General features: G+C 44.0%; 1 protein-coding gene across 1 annotated transcript in view; it reads left to right on the top strand.

Annotated features, from left to right (window-relative positions):
- Positions 1-20,742, top strand: part of LOC111141261 (neuronal vesicle trafficking associated 2) — a 51,483-nt gene that overhangs the window by 6,917 nt on the left and 23,824 nt on the right. Inside the window, exon 3 of the mRNA XM_022493709.1 lies at positions 9,759-9,842. Within this exon, the coding sequence (XP_022349417.1) occupies positions 9,759-9,842 (84 nt within the window). The remainder of the gene's footprint in view (positions 1-9,758; positions 9,843-20,742) is intronic.

Raw genomic sequence — 20,742 nt, 5'->3', positions numbered from 1 at the left:
GCAGGCAGAGAGAGAGGAGGAAGCAGACTCCATGCTGAGCAGAGAGCCCGATGCGGGGCTTGGTCCCAGGACCCTGGGATCATGACCTGAGCTGAAGGCAGAGGCTTTAACCCACTGAGCCACCCAGGCGCCCCACAAATGGTGCTTTACTGATATAATGTTTTATCTTTCACTGGATATCCAGAATATATGTCCTAAAGTTCATGTTTTCAAAAGATGACTATAAAAATGAAACATGCTATAAATGGAGTTTCCAAGGTGAAGGCACACGGGATCCAACAATGTGGACCCGGACAGATGTGGCCAAAGGAGATGCCTCTCCTGTCACTGAGTCAGTCCTGCTTGTCTTCTTGGCTTCTCTAGTGGCTTTATCAGAGGGTTCTTTTTATCCCTGAAGCACAGGATCAGAGAACCATCAGCTATTCCCTAGGGAGCAACAAAAATGCTCGTCTCTGCACATTTGAGGTTCACAGAACCCCCTTGTTCCACTCTTCAGACACTCTCAAGAGACAGATTATAAATCACCATGAACTGGAGCAAATGTTCTGACCAGGCAATTCCAGCTAATAGATATAAAAATGACCACGAAGCATATTTAAAATTCTTTATAATTTTAGAAATATAATTTTAAACAAAACATAACTTTTTACCTATTAGATTGGCAAAAAAAAGCACCCACCCTGAAAACCAAAAAAACGAAACAAAAAACCCCGACTCCACAACATTTGATAATGCCCAGTGTTGCTAGCACTGAGGCAGAGCCGATCCAATACACTGTTGGTTATATAATTTGGTGCAATGTTTTGCAGAGGGTGTTTTGACATTGTTTATAAAATTTAAACTATATGTACCATTCGATTGGGAAGTTATCTTATGGGTATATTCTTTCAAGTATGCAAAGGCTTATGAATAAAAAAGAAAACCTGTGAACAACTGGAATGTTCCATGCGACTGGGCTGGTTAGATGAACCCTAGCACATGGGTGTGGAATACCAAGTGGTTGCTAGGAGAACGAAGCGTTCCTGCCTGTGCTAATGTGGGAGGAGCCACAGACACAACAGCTCCGTTAAAACAGCTCTAAAGAACATGGCACGGAGTCATCCCATTTGTGGAAACACATCTGTGTGTATGTTTTGTTCTTATCATTCATAAAACAATTTGGACAGATGCATAAGAAACCATTAAACGTTGAGGGAGTAGGGATAGAGGTTGGACGGTGGACTGTTTGAAGACTTCCATTCCATATTTTTCATACTTTATTTTTATCATGAGAATGTATCAAATTTTCTACTTTAAAAAAAATCCCCCCCCCCATTCTCACAGATGGTGAGACAGTCTTGGAGCACGGAAGGGACTTGCTCACACTCACACACGGAGCAAGCTGGTATCCCTGCACATAGAGGAAGGCATTATAGCAGTGCACTTTGAATTTGAACACTAACTCTACCACCTACTTGCTGTGTGACCCTGGACAGGTTTATTAACCCCCCTGTTCCTCTGTTTCCTCGCTGCTAAAATGAAAACAATAATCTCTTCCTGTAAGAACTGTTTTAGGGGTGAAATGAGAAAATGCATGTCGAGTTGTTCACCCCAGTGTCCAGCACAGAGTAGATGCCAGAGCCAGGCTGTTGTTATTACTGTTCTTGCTTATTACCATTGTTCAGCAGTTTGGTCCCAGAATCATGATCACTTTGCAGAGCACAGAGCTGGCCCTAGGCCTGGAGGAGTACTGAGCAGTGTAGTGGGCTGAGCCTTTGGACCACAGAGGACAGGCCCAGAGGCAGATCTGCAGATCTCTACTATAAAGATGCCAGCCCCGGTGGCTAGTTTACTTTCGCAGCAGGAGTTGGAGCCCTCCCCATACCCCCAACCCTAGAGAGGACCATATGGAGAGTCCCTCATCTCCCCGGGTCCTATACCCTGCCGTGGGGTCGGACAGTCATGGTCATAGTGGACTGACTGGTGCATTTGAGGCCATATCGGCCCACCTTCTCTTCTGCCTCTGAAAAAATAAAAGTCCAGCAAGGAGAAGAGACCTGATCCTGTGGAAAGAGCCCCAGACTGGGAGTGAGCAGGCCCTTACTAGAGTCTTGCTTCTGACCCAGGCTTGCTCTGTGACCTGTAGCAAATTCCTTCCCCTCTCTAGGTTCCGTTTTCCCCATCTGAGAGTTGATGGGGTTGGACAACTCTACCACTAACATCTTCTGAGACCTGTGTTCTGGGCCCTTGCCAAGCTTTGAGGGCCCAAAGAAAGAGACTCAAACCCAAAAAGATGGAGCACTGGTTGAGTGGTGAGCAGGGGAAACGGGAGAATTTTCCCAACTAAGTATTCAAGCCCTATCTGGTCAATTTCACCTTGTCTCTTTACAGATAGGATTTTTCATTCAACAGTATGTATGGATTCCCTCTTATTTACCAGGTGCCACAAGATCAGAGTTTGAGTGTGGTGATTCTTGAATGGTGATGTTCCTAATGGGTGGCACTTGGATCTGAACCAGAAGCTTCGACTCAAGATTTGGCTTTGTTTCTTAGTGGCCTTGTGAGGTTATGAGGTCATTTCTGCTCTCCAAGCTCAGGTTCCCCATCTGTAGAATGGGGATAATCATTCCTAATTCAGAGTGATTGAGAGGGTTTCCTATGATATAGGATGTAAAGCTTTTGGCACAATGATAGTGGGTACCTATTTTATTTTAAATTTTTTATTTGGGGGGACAGAGAGAGAGAGGAGGGGCAGAGGGAGAGAATCTCAAGCAGACTCTCTGCTGAGACAGAGCTCAACTCAGGGCTGGATCCCAGGACCCTCAGATCATGACCTGAATGGAAATCAGGAGTCAGACACTTACCTGACTGAGCCACCCAAGCTTTCCTGGGTACCCATTTTAAAACAATGATAAGAAAAAGCAGGGTAATCTTGAGTTTGAACCATCAGTTCAACCACTTCGCAGTCATTTGACCATAAGCAAGGGATTGAATTCTCTGAGGCTAAATTGTCTCATTTGAAAAATGGGAATCATAATGATTTTAAAGGAGATACATGAAGATCAGAGAGAAGGTTGTGAGGAGAGTTATGAGAAGTAACAGAATACACTCAGTAAGCCCCTTAGAACAGTGCCTGGCACATAGTAGGTGCTCATCAGGTTCACTGTCCTGCTCTGAACTTCTCCCTTCGCAGCAGGGATGAGCCGCAGGGTACAGCTTAGATCTATTTTTGGCCAGCGCAAGTCTAGCTCATAAAAATACAATCTTGCTCCTTGTCAGCACTTCTGCACTTTTATTTATTGTTCTTGCCAATCCCAGGGCCTCTCCCTGTGGGAACCTCTTTATTATTGATAATCCTGGGAAGTAGTATTTTAAATTTTTATGATCTGTACTTTGTGCCATCTGAACCACCATGTATTATCTGGCCTTGCCAGTGAAGGGGGACTATATCCAGACGAGGGGTCCTTTTGGGATGAATAATTCATCCCATTTTCACAATGCCAATTATGTTAAATTATGTTCTTCATATCAGCCACTGACAGGAGAATGGGGACTGATGTATAAATATGAAAACAAATTTATCTCTTTCCCAAATCCGCAATGGTATTTGAGAATCTGGAGGTTCATTTTTCCAAATATTTGTAAAACCCCACTTTAAATGATAAAAAGAGTAGAAGGGATTTTTCCTCTTCTCTCTCCACTCCCCCCAACCCTTCTGTCATTAATCAAGAGCTCAGGGCTTCATTTTTCCCCACTTTTTTTTTCAACTGCAGAGAATAGAGCCTTTCTTTGCAAGTGTATTTTCTCTTCTCTCTTTCTTTGCTTATGTAAGCTGATTCCTCCAAGGTACAATTAATGATTGGCTAACATTTTTTATGCTTTCCCTTTCACAGTGCTAAAAAAAAAAAAGCAATTATTGCCATATCTTCTTTTATAGAAGGGAAATGTTTCTGGCTCCCCTCCATCGGAACAGAACACCAAATTTTGTGACACGCCCAGTAGCTGGTCGATTCCAGTAACTCTGGAGGGTTGTGTTTCTCCTGTTCTCTGCGTCTTTCCAGTGTATCCTACTGTGGCCAGAGGCTTCTCCATTATCTATAATAGGCATCTGGAAAGCCACTCTCTGGTTTATAATCCTTCTTTGGCTTTTCACTGCTTTCAAGTTAATCCTCAAGATGCTTTGTGTGGCATTCGGAGCCTCTGTTTACCCCTCACTCCACCTGCTCTGTGCTCTGGCCACTCAAAACCACTCCCTGTGGTTCTTCCACGTGTCAGCCTCCTAAGTGTCTTCTGAACGTATGCTGGTATATGCTGTTCCCTTGGTCTAGAAAACCCTTTTCCCTAAATTTGGGGAGGCAAGAATGGAAACAAGAAGCTGGCCAGAGAAACCACTCGTGGAGAGAGGACAACGCTCTGGACTCGGGTGGTGGCTGTGTGACTGGACAGATGGGTTGATTTGAGAGAAGTTTTTGAGAAGCATAGCTGGTACTGAAATGGATTTGGAGGGTGACGGGAAGGAGGAGTCATGGGAGAATTCCTGTATTTTATTTGACATAAGCACTGGCATGGGTAATGCTGCTATTTTGGGGGGATGACTTGGGGAAGAAATGTTGAGGGGCAGGTGGATCTAGGAGCCCAAGGACTTTGCTGTGGACATGGTATATTTAGGCGAGTTGGTCCAAGGGCAAATGTCCATTAGGGTAATGTGAGTGCTGGATGAGGTCTGAATTAAGTTCTAAGGATAAAGATGGACTTGGAAATAATACAAGTGTGAACATTCAGAGGGTGTGTAGGAGGGAAGCGTGCCCATGACCTCACCCTGAGAAATTCTGACATTGAGAGGTCAAGAAGAAGGGGAGGATCTTGAAAGGGAAACTGAGGAGAGCTGGTCAGTGAACAGGAAGAAAACCATGAAAGATACAGCCATGGATGCAAGGGAGAAGAGCATTTCAAGGGATAGGGAGCAAACAGGCCCGCTGCTGAGAGGTCAAAGAAGAGACCAGAGGATTGTCTTCTTGTTCTGGGCAAATGGGCAAAGACCTGCTTTTGATGTGGCGATGGGGTTCTAATGAGCTAACACTTCCTTAGGGGTGAAGTTAAAATATTAAGTATCAACCTGGGTTGCTTTTGGGGAAAATATGGCTTAGCTAAAGAGAAGAGAAGACTCGGGACCAGCATGGGTCAGGTACCCACCTGACCTGTGGCCTGTGTTTGAACTTGGTGGTTTGAGGAATGGGGCTCCCAAAGCAAAAGAACTATTTTCATTAGAAAGTCACTCAGGGCATAAGCAGCCTGTCATAGGGGTTCAGGGCAAAGCAGAAGATGGATTCAAAGGAGAGCTATGACTCCCAACTCTGCCTAAACTCAGCAGCTGCTCATTGCCCATTACTGCAGATGGTAAATGAGATACTTTAAAAAGAAATAGCATATATATATATGTATGCATACATATATATATAATTATAAATATTACATGCTATTTATATATTCATTTTAAATATTATATGTAAGTTATATAAAGTAATATATAAATTATTCTATATATATTTTGAATTTGATATAAATGAAATCATATAATATACAAAAAAATTTAATGTCAGATTTTGTTCAAAGTAATGTCTGTAAAATTCACCCATATGTGTGGCATGCCATATTTTTATGAATACATAGTTTTATGAATAAACCATAATTTATGCATTCTCCTATTAATGGATACTTGGATTGTTCTCAACTCAGGGATGTTATGAAAAGAGTGGCCATGAACATTTTATTTGGTGGACATTTTGAGGTGATTTTTTTTTCTCATGCCAAAAAATATCTACTGGTTTTGTTATGCTTATTTAGTATTTGGCCATCTTACTAAATTCTAATAGCTTTTCAGTTCATTTTTCTTGGAACACATTTTTATTAGATAGAACTTTTTACCTCAAGTAACAGAAAACCTAATCCAAATTGGATTAAGGCCCAAAGGGTATATATAGTCCCCTGTAACTGCAGAGTTCAATGTGAACTTCAGGAGAGGTGTGATCCAGAGGGCAGTGCATCATCAAGGCCCATCTCAATTTCTCTAGGTTTCTCTTGGCTCTGCCCTTTTTCATATGCTACCTTATTGTGACAACAATCTCTACAGAAGTTTTGGAACTCAAGTCCTCACCATACCAGCCAGAGTAAGAGCATGTTCTTTGAAGAACACCCATAAGGAGCAAGGAGGCTTCTTTACCCTGGTCAATATTACCTGGTATCTCATTGGTCCAAATTTTGAGCCAATCAAATCTTATGATCAAAAAGATAGTAGGTCCTGTTGGCTTAACCTAATTAGGGACCATTCCTATTATGAAGGGAGGCATTATACCCCCCCCAAACCACATGGTTGCTACACAAAGTGGCAGTGGTGAGTTCCCAAAAGGAATATCTGGGGACTTTTGATCTAAATGGATGCTAGGGAACCAACCACAAAATGTTTAATATGATATTTAGAATGGTATTGCCTATAATGATTATTCAGTGTCTCATTCTGACAGTTATATATTTTTTTAAGATTTTATTTACTTATCAGAGAGAGAGAGGGCGAGAGAGCGAGCACAGGCAGACAGAATGGCAGGCAGAGGCAGAGGGAGAAGCAGGCTCCCTGCCGAGCAAGGAGCCCGATGTGGGACTCGATCCCAGGATGCTGGGATCATGACCTGAGCCAAAGGCAGCTGCTTAACCAACTGAGCCACCCAGGCATCCCCTGACAGTTATATTTTTAAAGTTCTGTCACCTGTCTCAAAATATCGGCTGTGCATAGGGTCTTTTACATTTATGTGAAATGATGAAAATGGTTTTGAACCTTTTGAGAAACTTTGGAAAAAATGTTTCTAGAAACTGAGGGGCAGAGGGAAGGACTAAGAAGCAAATGCTTCTTAACATTTGCTGTGTGATATCACGCCCGAGATCTGATGGCTAAGGATCTAGCCCCAAAGGGATCAACCCAAGAGATGGTCAATAGTTGAGATGGACTTGGCAGTGTGGGAAAGCATATCAGTTTTCTATCATTGTACAACAAATTTCCAAAAATGTGATGGCTTAAAACAACACGAATATATTGTCTTGCAGTTTTTGCAGGTCAGAAGTCCAGGCACAGGATAGCTGTGTTCTCTGCTTGAGGTCTCACTGGTCTGAAGTCAAGGTATTGACCCGGCTGCCTTCTGGTCTGGCCCTCAGGGTCCTCTTCCAAGCCTGCTGAGGTTGTTGGCAGTGTTCAGTTACTTATGGTTGGAGGACTGAAGTCCCCATCTTCTTGAGTGAGCTGGCTGTCAGCTGTGGTCACTGTCAGCATCTCGAGTCTGCCTTCCAGCTGCATGGTCTTCTTGTAACAAGTCAGCTTATTTCTTCAAGGCCAGTAGGAGATATGGAACTTGATCCCAGGACCCTGGGATCATGATCTGAGCTGAAGGCAGATGCTTAACTGACTGAGCCACCCAGGCGCCCCTCACCCAGTGAACTTCTATTCATCTATCACTCCCTACTTCCCCCCACACCCCCTCAGGGAGGTCAGGAGCATGACTGAACAGCATTGTTCTTGAGAAGCTCTTTTGTTGCTCTTGATGGGCTGGATAGGGAGGACCTGCAGGCTGACTAATACAGGCCAGGCTCCATTCCACACCTGCTTTGAACATCCCTGGAAGAATATCGGGCAGCACTCAGAAGCAGTGTGAAAATAAACATTTGTTATTGAATGAATGGTTTGAGTGCTTATCTTTTATTAACTCATTTAAACCTCATGACAACCCAATGAGGTATTGATGGTTATTGCCCCACTTTATAGATGAGAAAACAAAGACACAGAAGGCTTAGTAGTGGAGCTAGTGTTGAAACCCAGCACAGAGCTTACACTGTCCTATAGTACTGACAGTATCAGCGCCTGACCCATAGCATAGAATTAAGTGAGATGTGCATATCAAATGTTCAGTACCTGCCATATGGCAAATTTGCAAGGCATGAGAATTATTCTTATTACCTGTGCCAAGGAAGCTTCTGTTTTCCTATTCTTCAGAACAGGAGGTAGAAAGAAAATAAAAATAACTAACAATCCACTCCACCTCCCAAAAGACCCTCACCCTTATTTGGCTGCCCTACGTTCCTGTTTGAAGGAGCCAGGGCTCAGTTCCATTGTTTGGAGAAGATTACAGAGAGGGGCAGGACACAAGAGCAGAAATGACATCTACAAATTTTGGGTTCTAGATGATGGGGAGAAAGAGAAGTGTTAGATGGGCTGGTCCCTGAGCCCCCTTAACCAACATATGTAAGTGCCACACTGGAATGCTCAATAATAGCAGTACTTTCCCACATCCTTTCCTTTTCGGGTTACATTTAGTCAATGGCATGCCTCATAGACTTAAAGAACATTCTTTATAGCAGAATTTTTTGCTTGAGTCAGTCCACTTGACTGCTGTCTTCAGGAAAACGTGGTGGGAATTTTCAGTGAAGATTCAGTTAATTTAAGCTCCAATGAGAAGTAAGGATGATCATAGTTAGAAGACAGCTTCCTTTTATCTGGGTGACCTTGGACAAATGACTTAGTATCTCTGAGCTTCAGTTTCCTTGTCAGAAGAATGGAAATGGTAGTGGTATATAGATAAAGGCATATGAAATGCTTGATCTAGTTCTAGCACATAATAAATAATTCCAAAATATTACCCATTATGATCTCACTTAACACTCAAAACAACCTTGTTAAATAGGGATGATGATTATGATTATTGCCCATATTTTACAGGTGAGACCTTGAGTCTCAGATAGCTTCTGTGTTCCCCCTGACACTGTGGCACTGGCCACGGTTATTGATTATCTGTCAGATTCTTTTCTCTTCCACTTTGCCTACACAGTGGGATGGAATTCCATAAATGTCTTGGCAGGTTGACAGCGTATCTTGATAAGATATTAACCACCTCTGCAAAATATGCAGACTTTAGAAAAACAAGACGATACAGGAGATTCCAAGACCTTTATGTTTTCCTCTGTACAAGTCCCTAAGTCAAATTGGAATTAAGTGTATGTATAAAGATGGATTACAAGGGATGCCTGGGTGGCTCAGTTGGTTAAGCAGCTGCCTTCGGCTCAGGTCATGATCCCAGCGTCCTGGGATCGAGTCCCGCATCGGACTCCTTGCTCGGCGGGGAGCCTGCTTCTCCCTCTGCCTCTGCCTGCCATTCTGTCTGCCTGTGCTCGCTCTCTCTCCCTCTCTCTCTGACAAATAAATAAAATCTTAAAAAAAAAAAGATGGATTACAAGATGTCCATCATAACTTGTTTACATAACCCAAACTGTGTAAAAAACCTAAATGTTCAACAACAGAGGCTCATCGGATTCATTGTAGCATATGCGTATAGCGAGATATTATGGTACATCGAAAAGCAAAATACAATTGTGTATTTGTCTCTATAAAAATATGTTAGTATATTGTTGTATGTTTAAAGTAGGTTATAATTCATGAAGTATGAATCTGTTGCATGAAGAGGAAATATATGTTTATATAAATAGCACATATATATCTAATAGATGCATATATATGCATATAAAAACGTCTGGAAAGGTGCGAACCGAATTGTCTCTTATGGTTGTTTCTGTTGGAATAGGAAGTATGGGTAATTCGAATTTTCTGCTTTCTTGTGTGTTTGAGAAGGAGATTCTTTACTTTCTTTATGGAATGTATAACAATTCTAGCTACTGAGAAAAAAAAAAAGAAAAAAGAAGCGTTTCAAGTCTCCATTTGTGCTAACACTGGTTGAACATTTCAGGTGATTGTGAAGACAAGAACAGAGTATCAGCCTGAACAGAAGAACAAAGGGAAGTTCCGGGTGCCGAAAATCGCCGAATTTACGGTCAGTTTCCTTACACAAATTGTAAAGGTAAGGCTGGCTTCAGCCAGCTCAAGACTCCTCGTGCTAGTAGAGCAGGTGCTACTGGAGAGTGGGAAATTACATAAGACTATTTCTGGAGGATTTCTTGAGGTCACACTATCTGGCTCACTGAGTCTAATCAAACAACAAAACCTCACCTCGTGAGGACTACTTACGTTCTCTTCTGCTCTGGAATGCTCGGATAATTTGAAAATTGATAAATGTGCCTCCTTCCTTCTTTTCCCCCTGTCCCCATCTCTCTATATTTCCATCACAATCTCCTGGAAATATGATGGAAATCTATTTTTTAAAACCCTCAAATTTTAGTCAGTGGATGTTTATAACAAAATACAAAAAAGACAAAGGGCAAAAAAAAGCTGACTTCTTGGTGGAAAAAACCCAAATGGTTGACCTTTTGTTTCTTGGTGGAGGGGTTACTAGGAAGATTGACAAATATATATCATTGTGATAAGCCTCATGAAGGAGTCATGAAATATTCTCTGCAAGGACGAGGATAGAAACTTCAGGGGAGTACCGTGGGGAAGTCACTTAGGTGCTGAGAAGAGCACAGCTTGTGCAAATGTCCTGAAGCTGGTCCCAACTCTGAATAGGTATAAGTGCAGTGAGGTTAGGCTCTTAGAAGGGGGTAGGGAGTACCAGATATGTGACAGGAGAAGTGGGCAGAAAGCAGATAATTCTAGGCTGTGTAGACTATATGGGGGAATTTGAGCTTCATGCTAGAAGCATAAAGGAAGCCACCGAAGGACTTGAAGAAGAGAAGAGACATGATTTAATTGGGTTTTAAATAAAGCACGCTGGCTTTTATGTGGTCCATGGACTGTAGATGGCAAGTGGGAATTTGGGGAGCTATTAGGCTATTGCAGTTATCCCAAGAGAAAGAGATGGTGGCTGAAACAAGAATGTTGAGCAGACAGAGAGACACAGGAAGACCTAAAAGATATTTAAGAGGCAAAATCAGCCATGATTTTACTAGATCAAGTGGTTCCTTAGATTGACATTGGAGCAGTCTGACTGGGTATGAGCCCTATTTCCACTTTATACCAGCCAAGCGGCCACTGCAAGGCCACAAACCTCATGTATTAGATGGAGGTAATAGTAGGGTCACTGTGAAGGTCAAGTGCAGAAGACATGCAGGGTACTGTGATCTGTACGTGGTAAGTACAAACGAACAGAACTCTTCAGTGTCAGCTGTGACTGGAGGCTTTGAAAGCGAAAACAGCCCTTGGTCGGAGTATGTACATGGATAAACATGTTGGTCTCTTCCCGTCCCTCCCTGTCTCCCTGCTAAATCTGGGTTACGCAGTTGGCTCTGTGAGCCTGAGAGGGAGTGTGGCCCCTCTCTATGCATCCCCCAGAGTGTAGTAGTTCCCTGGATGCTGATGCCTGCTTTGAGGGCAGGGGCTGCCCTTATTTTTGTACTTCGGTGTCTGGCTCACAGCATAGGTCCCGTGAATATGGACCCGGCGTGAACTGCACACCTGCAAGAATGAGCTCAGAGCTTCAGTGGGAGGCCCGGGGCACCTTGGTGCACAAAGTATATGCACTGGGCCAAAGAGTAAGCTGACCTGTGCTCCTGGCAACGGAGACCATTAGAGATGTGGGGCTCAATCCCAGGACCCCAGGATCATGACCTGAGCCGAAGGCAGAGGCTTAACCCATTGAGCCATCCAGGTGCCCCTGCAGTGTTATTTATAAAATCAAATTATTGGAAATAATGCTACATTTTCAACAACTTCCTCATGATTTTGTAAATAAGACCACAGCCATATGATGGACTATTTGCGCAGTTTCTCAAGGTTTCCTTTCTCTCAGGAAGTATTTAATTTACTCTGAATTATGGGCTTCTGCGATATTTTCAACTTCTTTTTACTTTCCTGTGCTTTCCAAATTTGATACGAGCATGTATGATTTTGATAATCAGAAAAAAGGTAGAATTATTTTTTAAAATTTGTATGTTTTTTACCAAATAGCATGTTTTAAGCTTCTGATGGAATTATTCCTTATTTATCAGTTGCTTTGCAATGATGGTTATGAAGACGCACAATAATTTGGGCAAATACTTCACAGGGGAAGTTGAGTGAAGAAAGCAGGGATTCAAATTGTGTGTTTTCCAGGATTGGAACTATGCAAAAAACTACAAGTAAACAGAGGAAAAAGGACATGGCAGAAATGCATCAACATATGCCATCTGGGGGCGCCTGGGTGGCTCAGTTGGTTAAGAGTCTGCCTTCGGCTCAGGGCATGATCCCAGGGTCCTGGGATGAGTCCCCCATCAGGCTCCTTGCTCAACTGGGAATCTGCTTCTCCTTCTGCCTGTTGCTCCCCCTGCTTGTGCGTTCTCTCTCTCTCTGTTTCTCTGACAAATAAATAAATAAAATCTTAAAAACAAAACAAAAACTGGGGTGCCTGGGTGGCTCAGTGGGTTAAAGCCTCTGCCTTCGGCTCAGGTCATGGTCCCAGAGTCCTGGGATCGAGCCCCACATCAGGCTCTCTGCTCAGCAGGGAGCTTGCTTCCTCCTCTCTCTCTGCCTGTCTGTCTACTTGTGATCTCTGTCTGTCAAATAAATAAATAAAATCTTTAAAAAAACAAAAACAAAAACAGAAACAAAAACAAAAACATATGTGACTGCATTACAGCAGTGGTGTTGGATGATTTTTTTCTCTTCTTTGACCACTTTTGGTAATGTTGCTGTTTAATTATATAAATATTTATATTTATATGATTAAAAATATATTTAATAAAGATATTTATATTTCTATGATATAAATCATATAAATATTTAATCATATTTAATAATATTTAATGCCCACAAGCCCTTGTGGGCATTTAAAGAGACTGATGGTAATCCTCCATTTCTCAAAGGGGAGCCATGGCTCAGAGCAGTGATGCGATCTGCTCCCCTAGCCAGCAAGTAGCCGGCCCAGCACTCAGAGAGGAGCCAGATCAGCCTTTCTGTTCAGCCACGCACCTGCGATAGTCGGTCACTCCCCATTCAAACAGAACAGAAGTGAGTCAATTAAGAGAAAAGGAGGGGTGCCTTCAGGGCCTGGGGCTGCAGAAGCTCCCCATGCAGCTCGACTCGATTAGTCCTGGGGGTCAAGAAGGAAGGGTGTTGGGTTTGGGGGCAGCAGTCCCTTGTCAGAACTGGCTGTCAGGGCTGGGCAGGGGGCCCTGCCACTCAGAACAAAAGCGAGGAGCAGAGCAAATCCGTTGGTTTACCTAAAGCTATAAGCATTCATTAGCCTTTTTTTGCTTTCTTAAAGAGAGCTGCCTCTGGGTTGTGTGGAGGATCTATCTGTTGGGGTGAGCGTGGCTCGAGGCTTTGGGGGAGAATCTGAGGGTGTGAGGTGTTGGCTGCAAAAAGGCTTGGGGGGCCCTGGTGGGCTGTTTTGAAGACGGAATTTATAGGACTTGCTCCTGGTGGGAAAAGGGGGGGCAGTTAGAATACTCCTCGGTGTTTGGCTTGGCTGGCTGGGTAGGGGGATGCTGTCCACCGAAGTGGGAACTGGGGGCCTAGGTTGGGGACATGCATTGAGTGCGAGATGCCTGGGCATATGGGCCGTGGATGGTGGCCGGGTCACCCTTGTATGTAAATGGCTGGGGCTCAGGATGAAGTTCTGTGCTGGAGACCCCGGGGCTAGAAGTCAGAGAATTCCCAGTTAGCATTAGAAAGTGTGGGGCTGCGAAATAGTGGCCGGGCTGCCTCCCCAGGACATTGCTCATGGCAGAGGGAAACTTGGGGAGGGCGAAGAAGTATCTGTCCCCCATTCCAACCTCGCAGGGGTGGAAAAGCTTATTACCTCACATTTCAGAGCTGACCTGGAGAGAACAGCTCCAAGCCTGCAAGAGAGAATGAGAGGAGAGAACGGTGGGGTGGGGGGAGATGAATTGAGAAAGACTGGCTAAAAGGATTGACTGGACTTTCCGTCTTTTCTAAAACCAAGAAGGCTCTTGTGAGAAGTCACAGACTTGAGAAAGAGTCCACCAGGACTTAAGAAGACAGGAGCATGAAGAGAGGAGCTCCTCCTTCTTTCTTAGTCTGGGGAGCTGAATGTTCCTCTAAAGCTGGTTTTGCCAAGGAAGGCGTTGTGCAGGGCGCTGGTCTGTGCAGGATGCTGGCCTGCACGGGGTGCTGGTGCGTTATAAGGCATTTTTTCACTATCTATCTATCTGCTGTGATCTACTCATTTCTTTGTCTTCCTGTCCTGCTCCTGACCTGTGATTGCTGCCTTATGTATGTTATCTCACTGAATGATCCCAGCACATGGGGCTGGTGGGCTCATTGCCCCACTTGCAGGTGAGGGAAATAGGCTCAGAGAGGCTGGTCCTTCCCCCAAGTTCCACACCAGGAGGCTGTGTGGCTGGTCTGGGCTCCCAGGCCCTACACAGGAAGTCAGGAGTCTGGAAGGGCTGCAGTGGAATGGGAACGGGGCTACCAGTGAGCAGCTCTCTGGGGATGCTGCCCAGCCAGCTTCCCTGCCAGTTGCTCCTTTCCTCCTTCTCTTCTGTCTGGCCAGGGGATGGGGCCTTGGCTCTCCATCTCGGGCCTCTGCTCCACTAGCGTCCCCTCCCATGCCAACATGGGAAAAGACTTGGGGCAGTGCCAGAACCAGCCTCGCCAGGCTCTGTTGCCTCATCTGACAGTTGGCAGACTCCAGGCCCCTCTCCCTCCTGAAAGACTCCAATTACTGTACCTTCTTCTCTGTTCTCCCATCCTCTCATCGCCCAGCCTCATCCTGGATCCCTCTGCCTCCTTTGTCAGACTCCAGTCCATTCTTCTCACCACCGCAGAGGAGGACTCTTCCTAAAGCGCATATCCTGTAAGGGCTTTGACACCTTTAAAACCCATCCACAGCCCCCCGCTCCCCCCCCCCCCGCACACCTGCCTCTCCCACAAGTACTCTGACTGCCCGAAGCACTTCCTTAGACACTGTCCACGGTCTAACTCCCTGTCTTTGTTCATGCTGTCCCTTCCTGCTGGAATGCCTTTCCTGTCTTCACCACTGCGCATATTCCCTACTCACCTCTCAACACCCAACCCAAATGGCCCCTGTCCTGTGCAGTCTTGCCGGCTGGCCCCATGGTCTGTCCCTCCTCCTTGGTTTCCTGCACCTGTTGTACGAGCCTCCATTCTAGCACCGGCTACATGGTATTGGCATCATCAACCTACCGACTGACTTGGGACTGGGATGGTGTCTTCATTGTCTTTGCACCCCAAGAGCCTAGCCAGTGTCCGACCGCCTTAGGAACCAAAAGATGACTTTAATAACTGAATGAACAGGTGAATGAGTAAACAGAAAAATCCCCCTGGCTGACCAAGAAACTCTGCATTTAAATGACACTGGAGCTCTGGCTGCCTTGTTTTCAATATCTTTATTTAAAATCAGGGCCTTATCTCTGTTCCTAAGCTTCTTGACGATGACACATTCTCATAAATGTCTTCTTCTTGATGCCACATTCTGAGGGAGGTGAGACCGCGTTTATACGTTTGCCATTTGCTTCTGCCAACATTTCATCAAAACCCCAGGGGCTGCTTTCCTTGGGTGGGATTCTAATCTTTGTTGACAGCAGCAAATGGAGATAAGACATTTTACTTTATTATCTGTTGTCTTGGTTTTTATTGCTCTCCTATTTTAATTTTTTATTCTGAGGAACATTCTAGGTGAGTTATTAAAAACGTTGCCTGCTGGGTTAAGAGCAGAGTCATTATCTGGCATGGAAGGAAAGAATTTGCATCTGAGAACTTGGTGGAGAAAGGCCCTGCTCATATTTGATGTTTATTATTGCATTTCTGGCTAGGGTTTTATTGAAAATCAGAATAAAGATGCTGGCCTATTTTTTTTTAAATTTTATTATTTATTTGACAGACAGAGATCACAAATAGGCAAAGAGGCAGGCAGAGAGAGAGAGGGATAAGCAGGCTCCCTGCTGAGCAGAGAGCCCGATGTGGGGCTCGATCCCAGGGCCTTGGGATCATGACCTGAGCTGAAGGCAGAGGCTTTAACCCACTGAGCCACCCAGGTGCCCCTGGCCTATGTTTTTGTCTGGGTGTTTTCTCCAGGCCTGATAGAGGTACTGTTAGAGTAACTTCCAGAAATATATATATTGTTATCAATTGATCATTGAAAAGCAAATGTGGCTTTTTTTTTTTAACAAAAACCCCCATGGTGCTGTCTCAGAAGGAATGTGCTCAGGGTTTCAGCGAAGGCCTGGGTGGCTGGGTGGCTCAAGGACCACTCCACAGCCCAGTAACTGAAGCTGATTTTAATTGCTGACTTTTCATGCTTGTTGATTCAGACACTAGCGAGTAAACACTGCAATAAAGCAAGTGACTTGTTAATATGTTGGATGTATAAGAAGGTTGCTAGAGTTTAGTGAATATTCTTCTTTCCTATGGGACTTCTCCGCGGAAGCTGGAACTGGCTTACACCCTCTCCTGGGGGCCAGTTATGAAAAGTCTACAAGCCAGTAGTTAAGCCATTGCAAGCTTGTAACCAAACATAGTGGGAGTATTTACACCATGGAAATGGGCAAATGTAGACAAATTTTCACTCCCTGCCCCCAAAGCAATAGGGAAGGCGATATGGAAGAAGGGGGAATACATTGGTTGGGGATTTGTGTGAACTAAAGCAGGTATAAAATGGGATAATGATGTCTACATTATAAGCCTGGTATGAGGACTGAAATAACAGAAACTAACACTGTTCCAAGAGAGCTCAGTAAATGTGAGCTGCTTCTTGTACTTACACAGTAGTTGCATTTCCGGGGAGTTGGTCATCTGACCGGATGGAATGTATCTACCTAGGTCAGGCATCAGTGGGAAGCTTGCCTCATTCCATCGCCGTGAGCCCTCCGTCTCAACTGACATCCCTCCTCATTCACCCTTTCCACTGTGCTAGCTTTAGACCTTCCATCTCCATCCCACCCCTTCCACCAACATCAGATTGGATCATTGGTCTTGCCTCCCTGCTTCCTACAGGTAACAGCATGAGGTCCTTACTATGGCATCGCAGGCTTGTCGAAAGGTGTCCTGGTTGCTAGTTCCAGTCCCTGTACCACTGACCTCCTGCACCCTCAGAGCTTCAGCCTTCTCTTACTTCTATAAAGCCACTACACCTTTTCCCACCTTCTGGTCTTTGCCCGCACAGTCTTCCCTCTTCTCTATTCCATGTTCTCTGATGACCCAGCTCAAATATCATTTACAGAAACCAGTCCTCAATTCCCTAAGTCATTTCTCATCTGAGAGTCTCAAGATCCCAGCATTACCCATGGTCCCTGTACCTGTCTCTGCTTGGCAGAGTTCTCCAGCTACCTGGTTGGGTTGTTGACGGTAACACTGAAAGCAGGGCTTCATAATGTTTTCTTGAATCCCATGTAGGGGTAATAAGAGGAAGATGTTTGGAGAAAGTAAAGCAGTATTTACAATTATTTGGAATTAATTAATAACTTTCATCTTATTGAACATCTGTATGTATCAGGTAGTTTGCTAGTCTTTTTCCATCTTATCTTTAACTCATGAAGGAAGCATCATTTTTTTTAAAGATTTTATTTATTTATTTGATAGAGAGAGATCACAAGTAGACAGAGAGGCAGGCAGAGAGAGAGAGAGAGAGAGAGAGAGAGAGAGAGAGGGAAGCAGGCTCCCTGCCGAGCAGAGAGCCCGATGTGGAACTCGATCCCAGGACCCTGAGATCATGACCTGAGATGAAGGCAGCGGCTTAACCCACTGAGCCACCCAGGTGCCCCGGAAGCATCATTTTTGATATACAGAGGAGAAAACTGGGGATCAGAGAGGTTAGTTAAGGTATCTCAGATCACATAGCCAACAAGGGGCAGAATCAGGCTTTTCTGACCCAGAGTGGTGTGGGTAACTATGGATGTTTTTGAGTGTATGTGTGAGTGTGTGTATGTGCTCTTTTGTCTATACCCATCTTCCAAATTGGGAAATCCTGCACATTTTGGGAATTGGCTAAATTACACTAAACTGAAAAGTGGTTGTTAGAATTCTAAATTTTGCTGCCTCTCCTTGCTATTTGCCAAGAATTAGGCTAATTTTGCTTTGGCTCTTTCCTTCTTTCTTTTCTTTGAATACACTATTTGGCCAAGCCCTGAAATGCATTGATCCAAAGAAGAAAAAAAAGGAGAAGCAAAATTTCCCAAGGGAGAAATGCCATTTTCCTCACTGATTGCCATGTGGCTGGCCTCATGGTCCCATCACACAGTGGGAGGGTTGATCTCCTGACTTTCTCGCTCTCTGGGCCTCCGCTGCTGCAATGCGTGATTATATTAAATGTGATTTAAAAAAAATTTATGATGTTTAAGCTCCTGGAACTGTCAGAGGCAGACAGGTCCTAACAAAGTGACTGTATGTGCAGCTTGTGTGTCACCACCATGTTCTATAATTATAAGAAAACTAGTTACCATAGCAACTGCCATAGAGGCCTAGCTTCCTCCTGGAGATGCTGACAAGCTCCTCAGCTCCGTGATCCGAGAAATTGGGAGGGAATTTGGTTCTCTGAGAACATTCAACTCTCACTTGGATGTTAATTGTGAGTTCACTCTGATTCTCCACAACTTGAACTCAGTCATGTTATGCAATCTGACAGATGCGGGTTCGAATCTGGTTCTAGAACTCACTAGCTGTTGGACCTTGGGCAAGTCACCTCACCTCCATGAGCCTCAGTTTCCTCTTTTGCAAAATGGGGATGCTAATGTCCACTTCGGAGGATTGTTGCAATGGTTATGTTTGTGGTGTACCTGTCAGGGTCCCCTGATATAAATTAGATATGTTCCCCTTAACTGCTTCACTGTGAACAAATGAAAAATTAAAAATGCTGATTTAGAAAGGGTGGTTGTTTTAATAATAGGGGAATTATAGTAATAATAACAATTTTGGTAACATTTATGGTTAGAAAACCAAATTCATAAATAAAACATTCTAGGATGAATCATGTATATGAGGGATAGAAACAAAGAGGGATGGAAAGAGAGAATAGAGAGAGGAAAGATAAATGAATATACACCTAGGAGAAATTGACTTGAATGAAGATTCTGCCAATTTTCTTTTTTAAACTACATTTCCTTGAAGCTAAGAAAAAGATCCCTAGTCTCCAAAAAATCTCTAACTTATGTTAGGAAATCTAGCTTCTATCTCAGTCTCTGGACCTCAGTTTTCCCATCTGTAAAATGAAGCAGTCAGGTGGGATTGTCCACAAGGGCTCTCCTGTCTTTGATGTTCTTACTGTGGTTCTCAACCAGGGATGATTTTGCAATGAGGGGACATTTGGCAATGTATAGAGACATTCGTAGTCATCACAGCTGTGGTGTGTGTGTGCATACTACTGGCATTAGTAGTTAGAGGGCAGAGATGCTGCCAAACATCCTGTAATGTCCTGGATGACCTCTACAATGAAAAATTATCCTGCCCCAAACGTCGTGGGTGCCAAGGCTGAGAAACACTGGTCTAGGACTTACACCATGTTTAGTAGTCTAGAAACAAGAATCATGCCCCTGTCACCTCACTGAGATGTGTCAGATTTGTTGAATATTCAGTTTCTTATCCTAGCCATCTCCTAGAGATTTGAGGCCCTAGAAAAATTAGTTAAGGTAAAGACCAAAGACTTCACAAGATCCCAGGAGCTTAAGAAAAAATGGGATGGCCTTGGGAGGTGGGGAAAATGTGGTCCTGTGAATTTTCTTTTTCCTGGATACTGCATAACTCTAAACAGAACAAATAAGATTGTTTCATGGGCAAACAAGGTGCAATTTTGGACCCATAATTAGCTTTATTGTTATTTCTCTATAGAGAATAAAAATAAGTCTTTGTATATATTTCAACTGCATCCTCATTTCTAGCTTCAGCCTTTGATTTTGACATTTCAAGTCACAGCTAGTGTGTGTCTCTTCTCAGAGTCATTGTGATCCCTTCTTACTTGTGCTTAAAATCATTTTGAGGGTTCCCCTGGCCTTCAGGGTGAAATCTGAACCCCTTTGTTCATTGTACCTGGTTCTCAGAAACTGTCTTTTGCTCATCTCTTCCTTCCTGCAACCAAACTCCTCCTGCCAACCCACATTACTCATGGAATCCTGGGCACACTCTGCCCTATCTCCTCCACTCTTTAGTTTAGCTGTATCTTGCACCCTGGATACTTTTCTCTCCCCCGTGGTCTAGTGCACACCTGTTCATCTCATTGGTCTGGCTCAACATCACCTCCTGGATGAAGCCAGTCCTGGTAGCCTGTCCTCTCTTCTCCATTGTCAGTTGTGGAACTGACCAGTTCCTCTGGGATCTTCCTCACTGGACAGAGTTTGTCAACTTGACCTCCTTCATGCAGGTACTCCCTTACTTGGGATTTTCCATGGCTCTGTGAAAGCCTGGGCTCTTGGAGACAGACGACACCCCTGGCTGAGTTCTACATCACCTAGAGCTATTAATCATGGGGCCTTGAAAACCATGGGTGGTCAGTAAGTTTTCTTTTTAAACAAGAGTAACACATTTACATGTGCAAAATTCCCACAATATAGAAAGGCATAAACTGAAGAATGTCTCCATTTCTCTCCCTTTGTAATCCTTCTCACCTCAAAAACCCATCATTGAAGTCTATGCTGTCCACATTAGAAGCCTCTAGCCAGATGTGGCTATACTCATTTAAATTTATCAAAATGAAATAAAATTCAAAATTTAATTCCTCAGTCACACAAGCTGCATTTTGAGTGCTCAACAGCCACGGGAGTCCAGTGGCTACCATATTGGATAGCTCAGATTTACAGCACGTTTCCATCATTGCAGAAAGCTCCATTGGATGGCCCAGGAGAGTTTATGTTCCCTTCTAGAGACATATTCTACATGTCAGCATATAT

The sequence above is a fragment of the Enhydra lutris genome, unplaced genomic scaffold (assembly GCF_002288905.1).
Source record: "Enhydra lutris kenyoni isolate GAN:26980312 unplaced genomic scaffold, ASM228890v2 scaffoldscaffold5, whole genome shotgun sequence".
Taxonomy (NCBI): Eukaryota; Metazoa; Chordata; class Mammalia; order Carnivora; family Mustelidae; genus Enhydra; species Enhydra lutris.
This window is presented reverse-complemented; position numbering and strand designations above follow the sequence as displayed.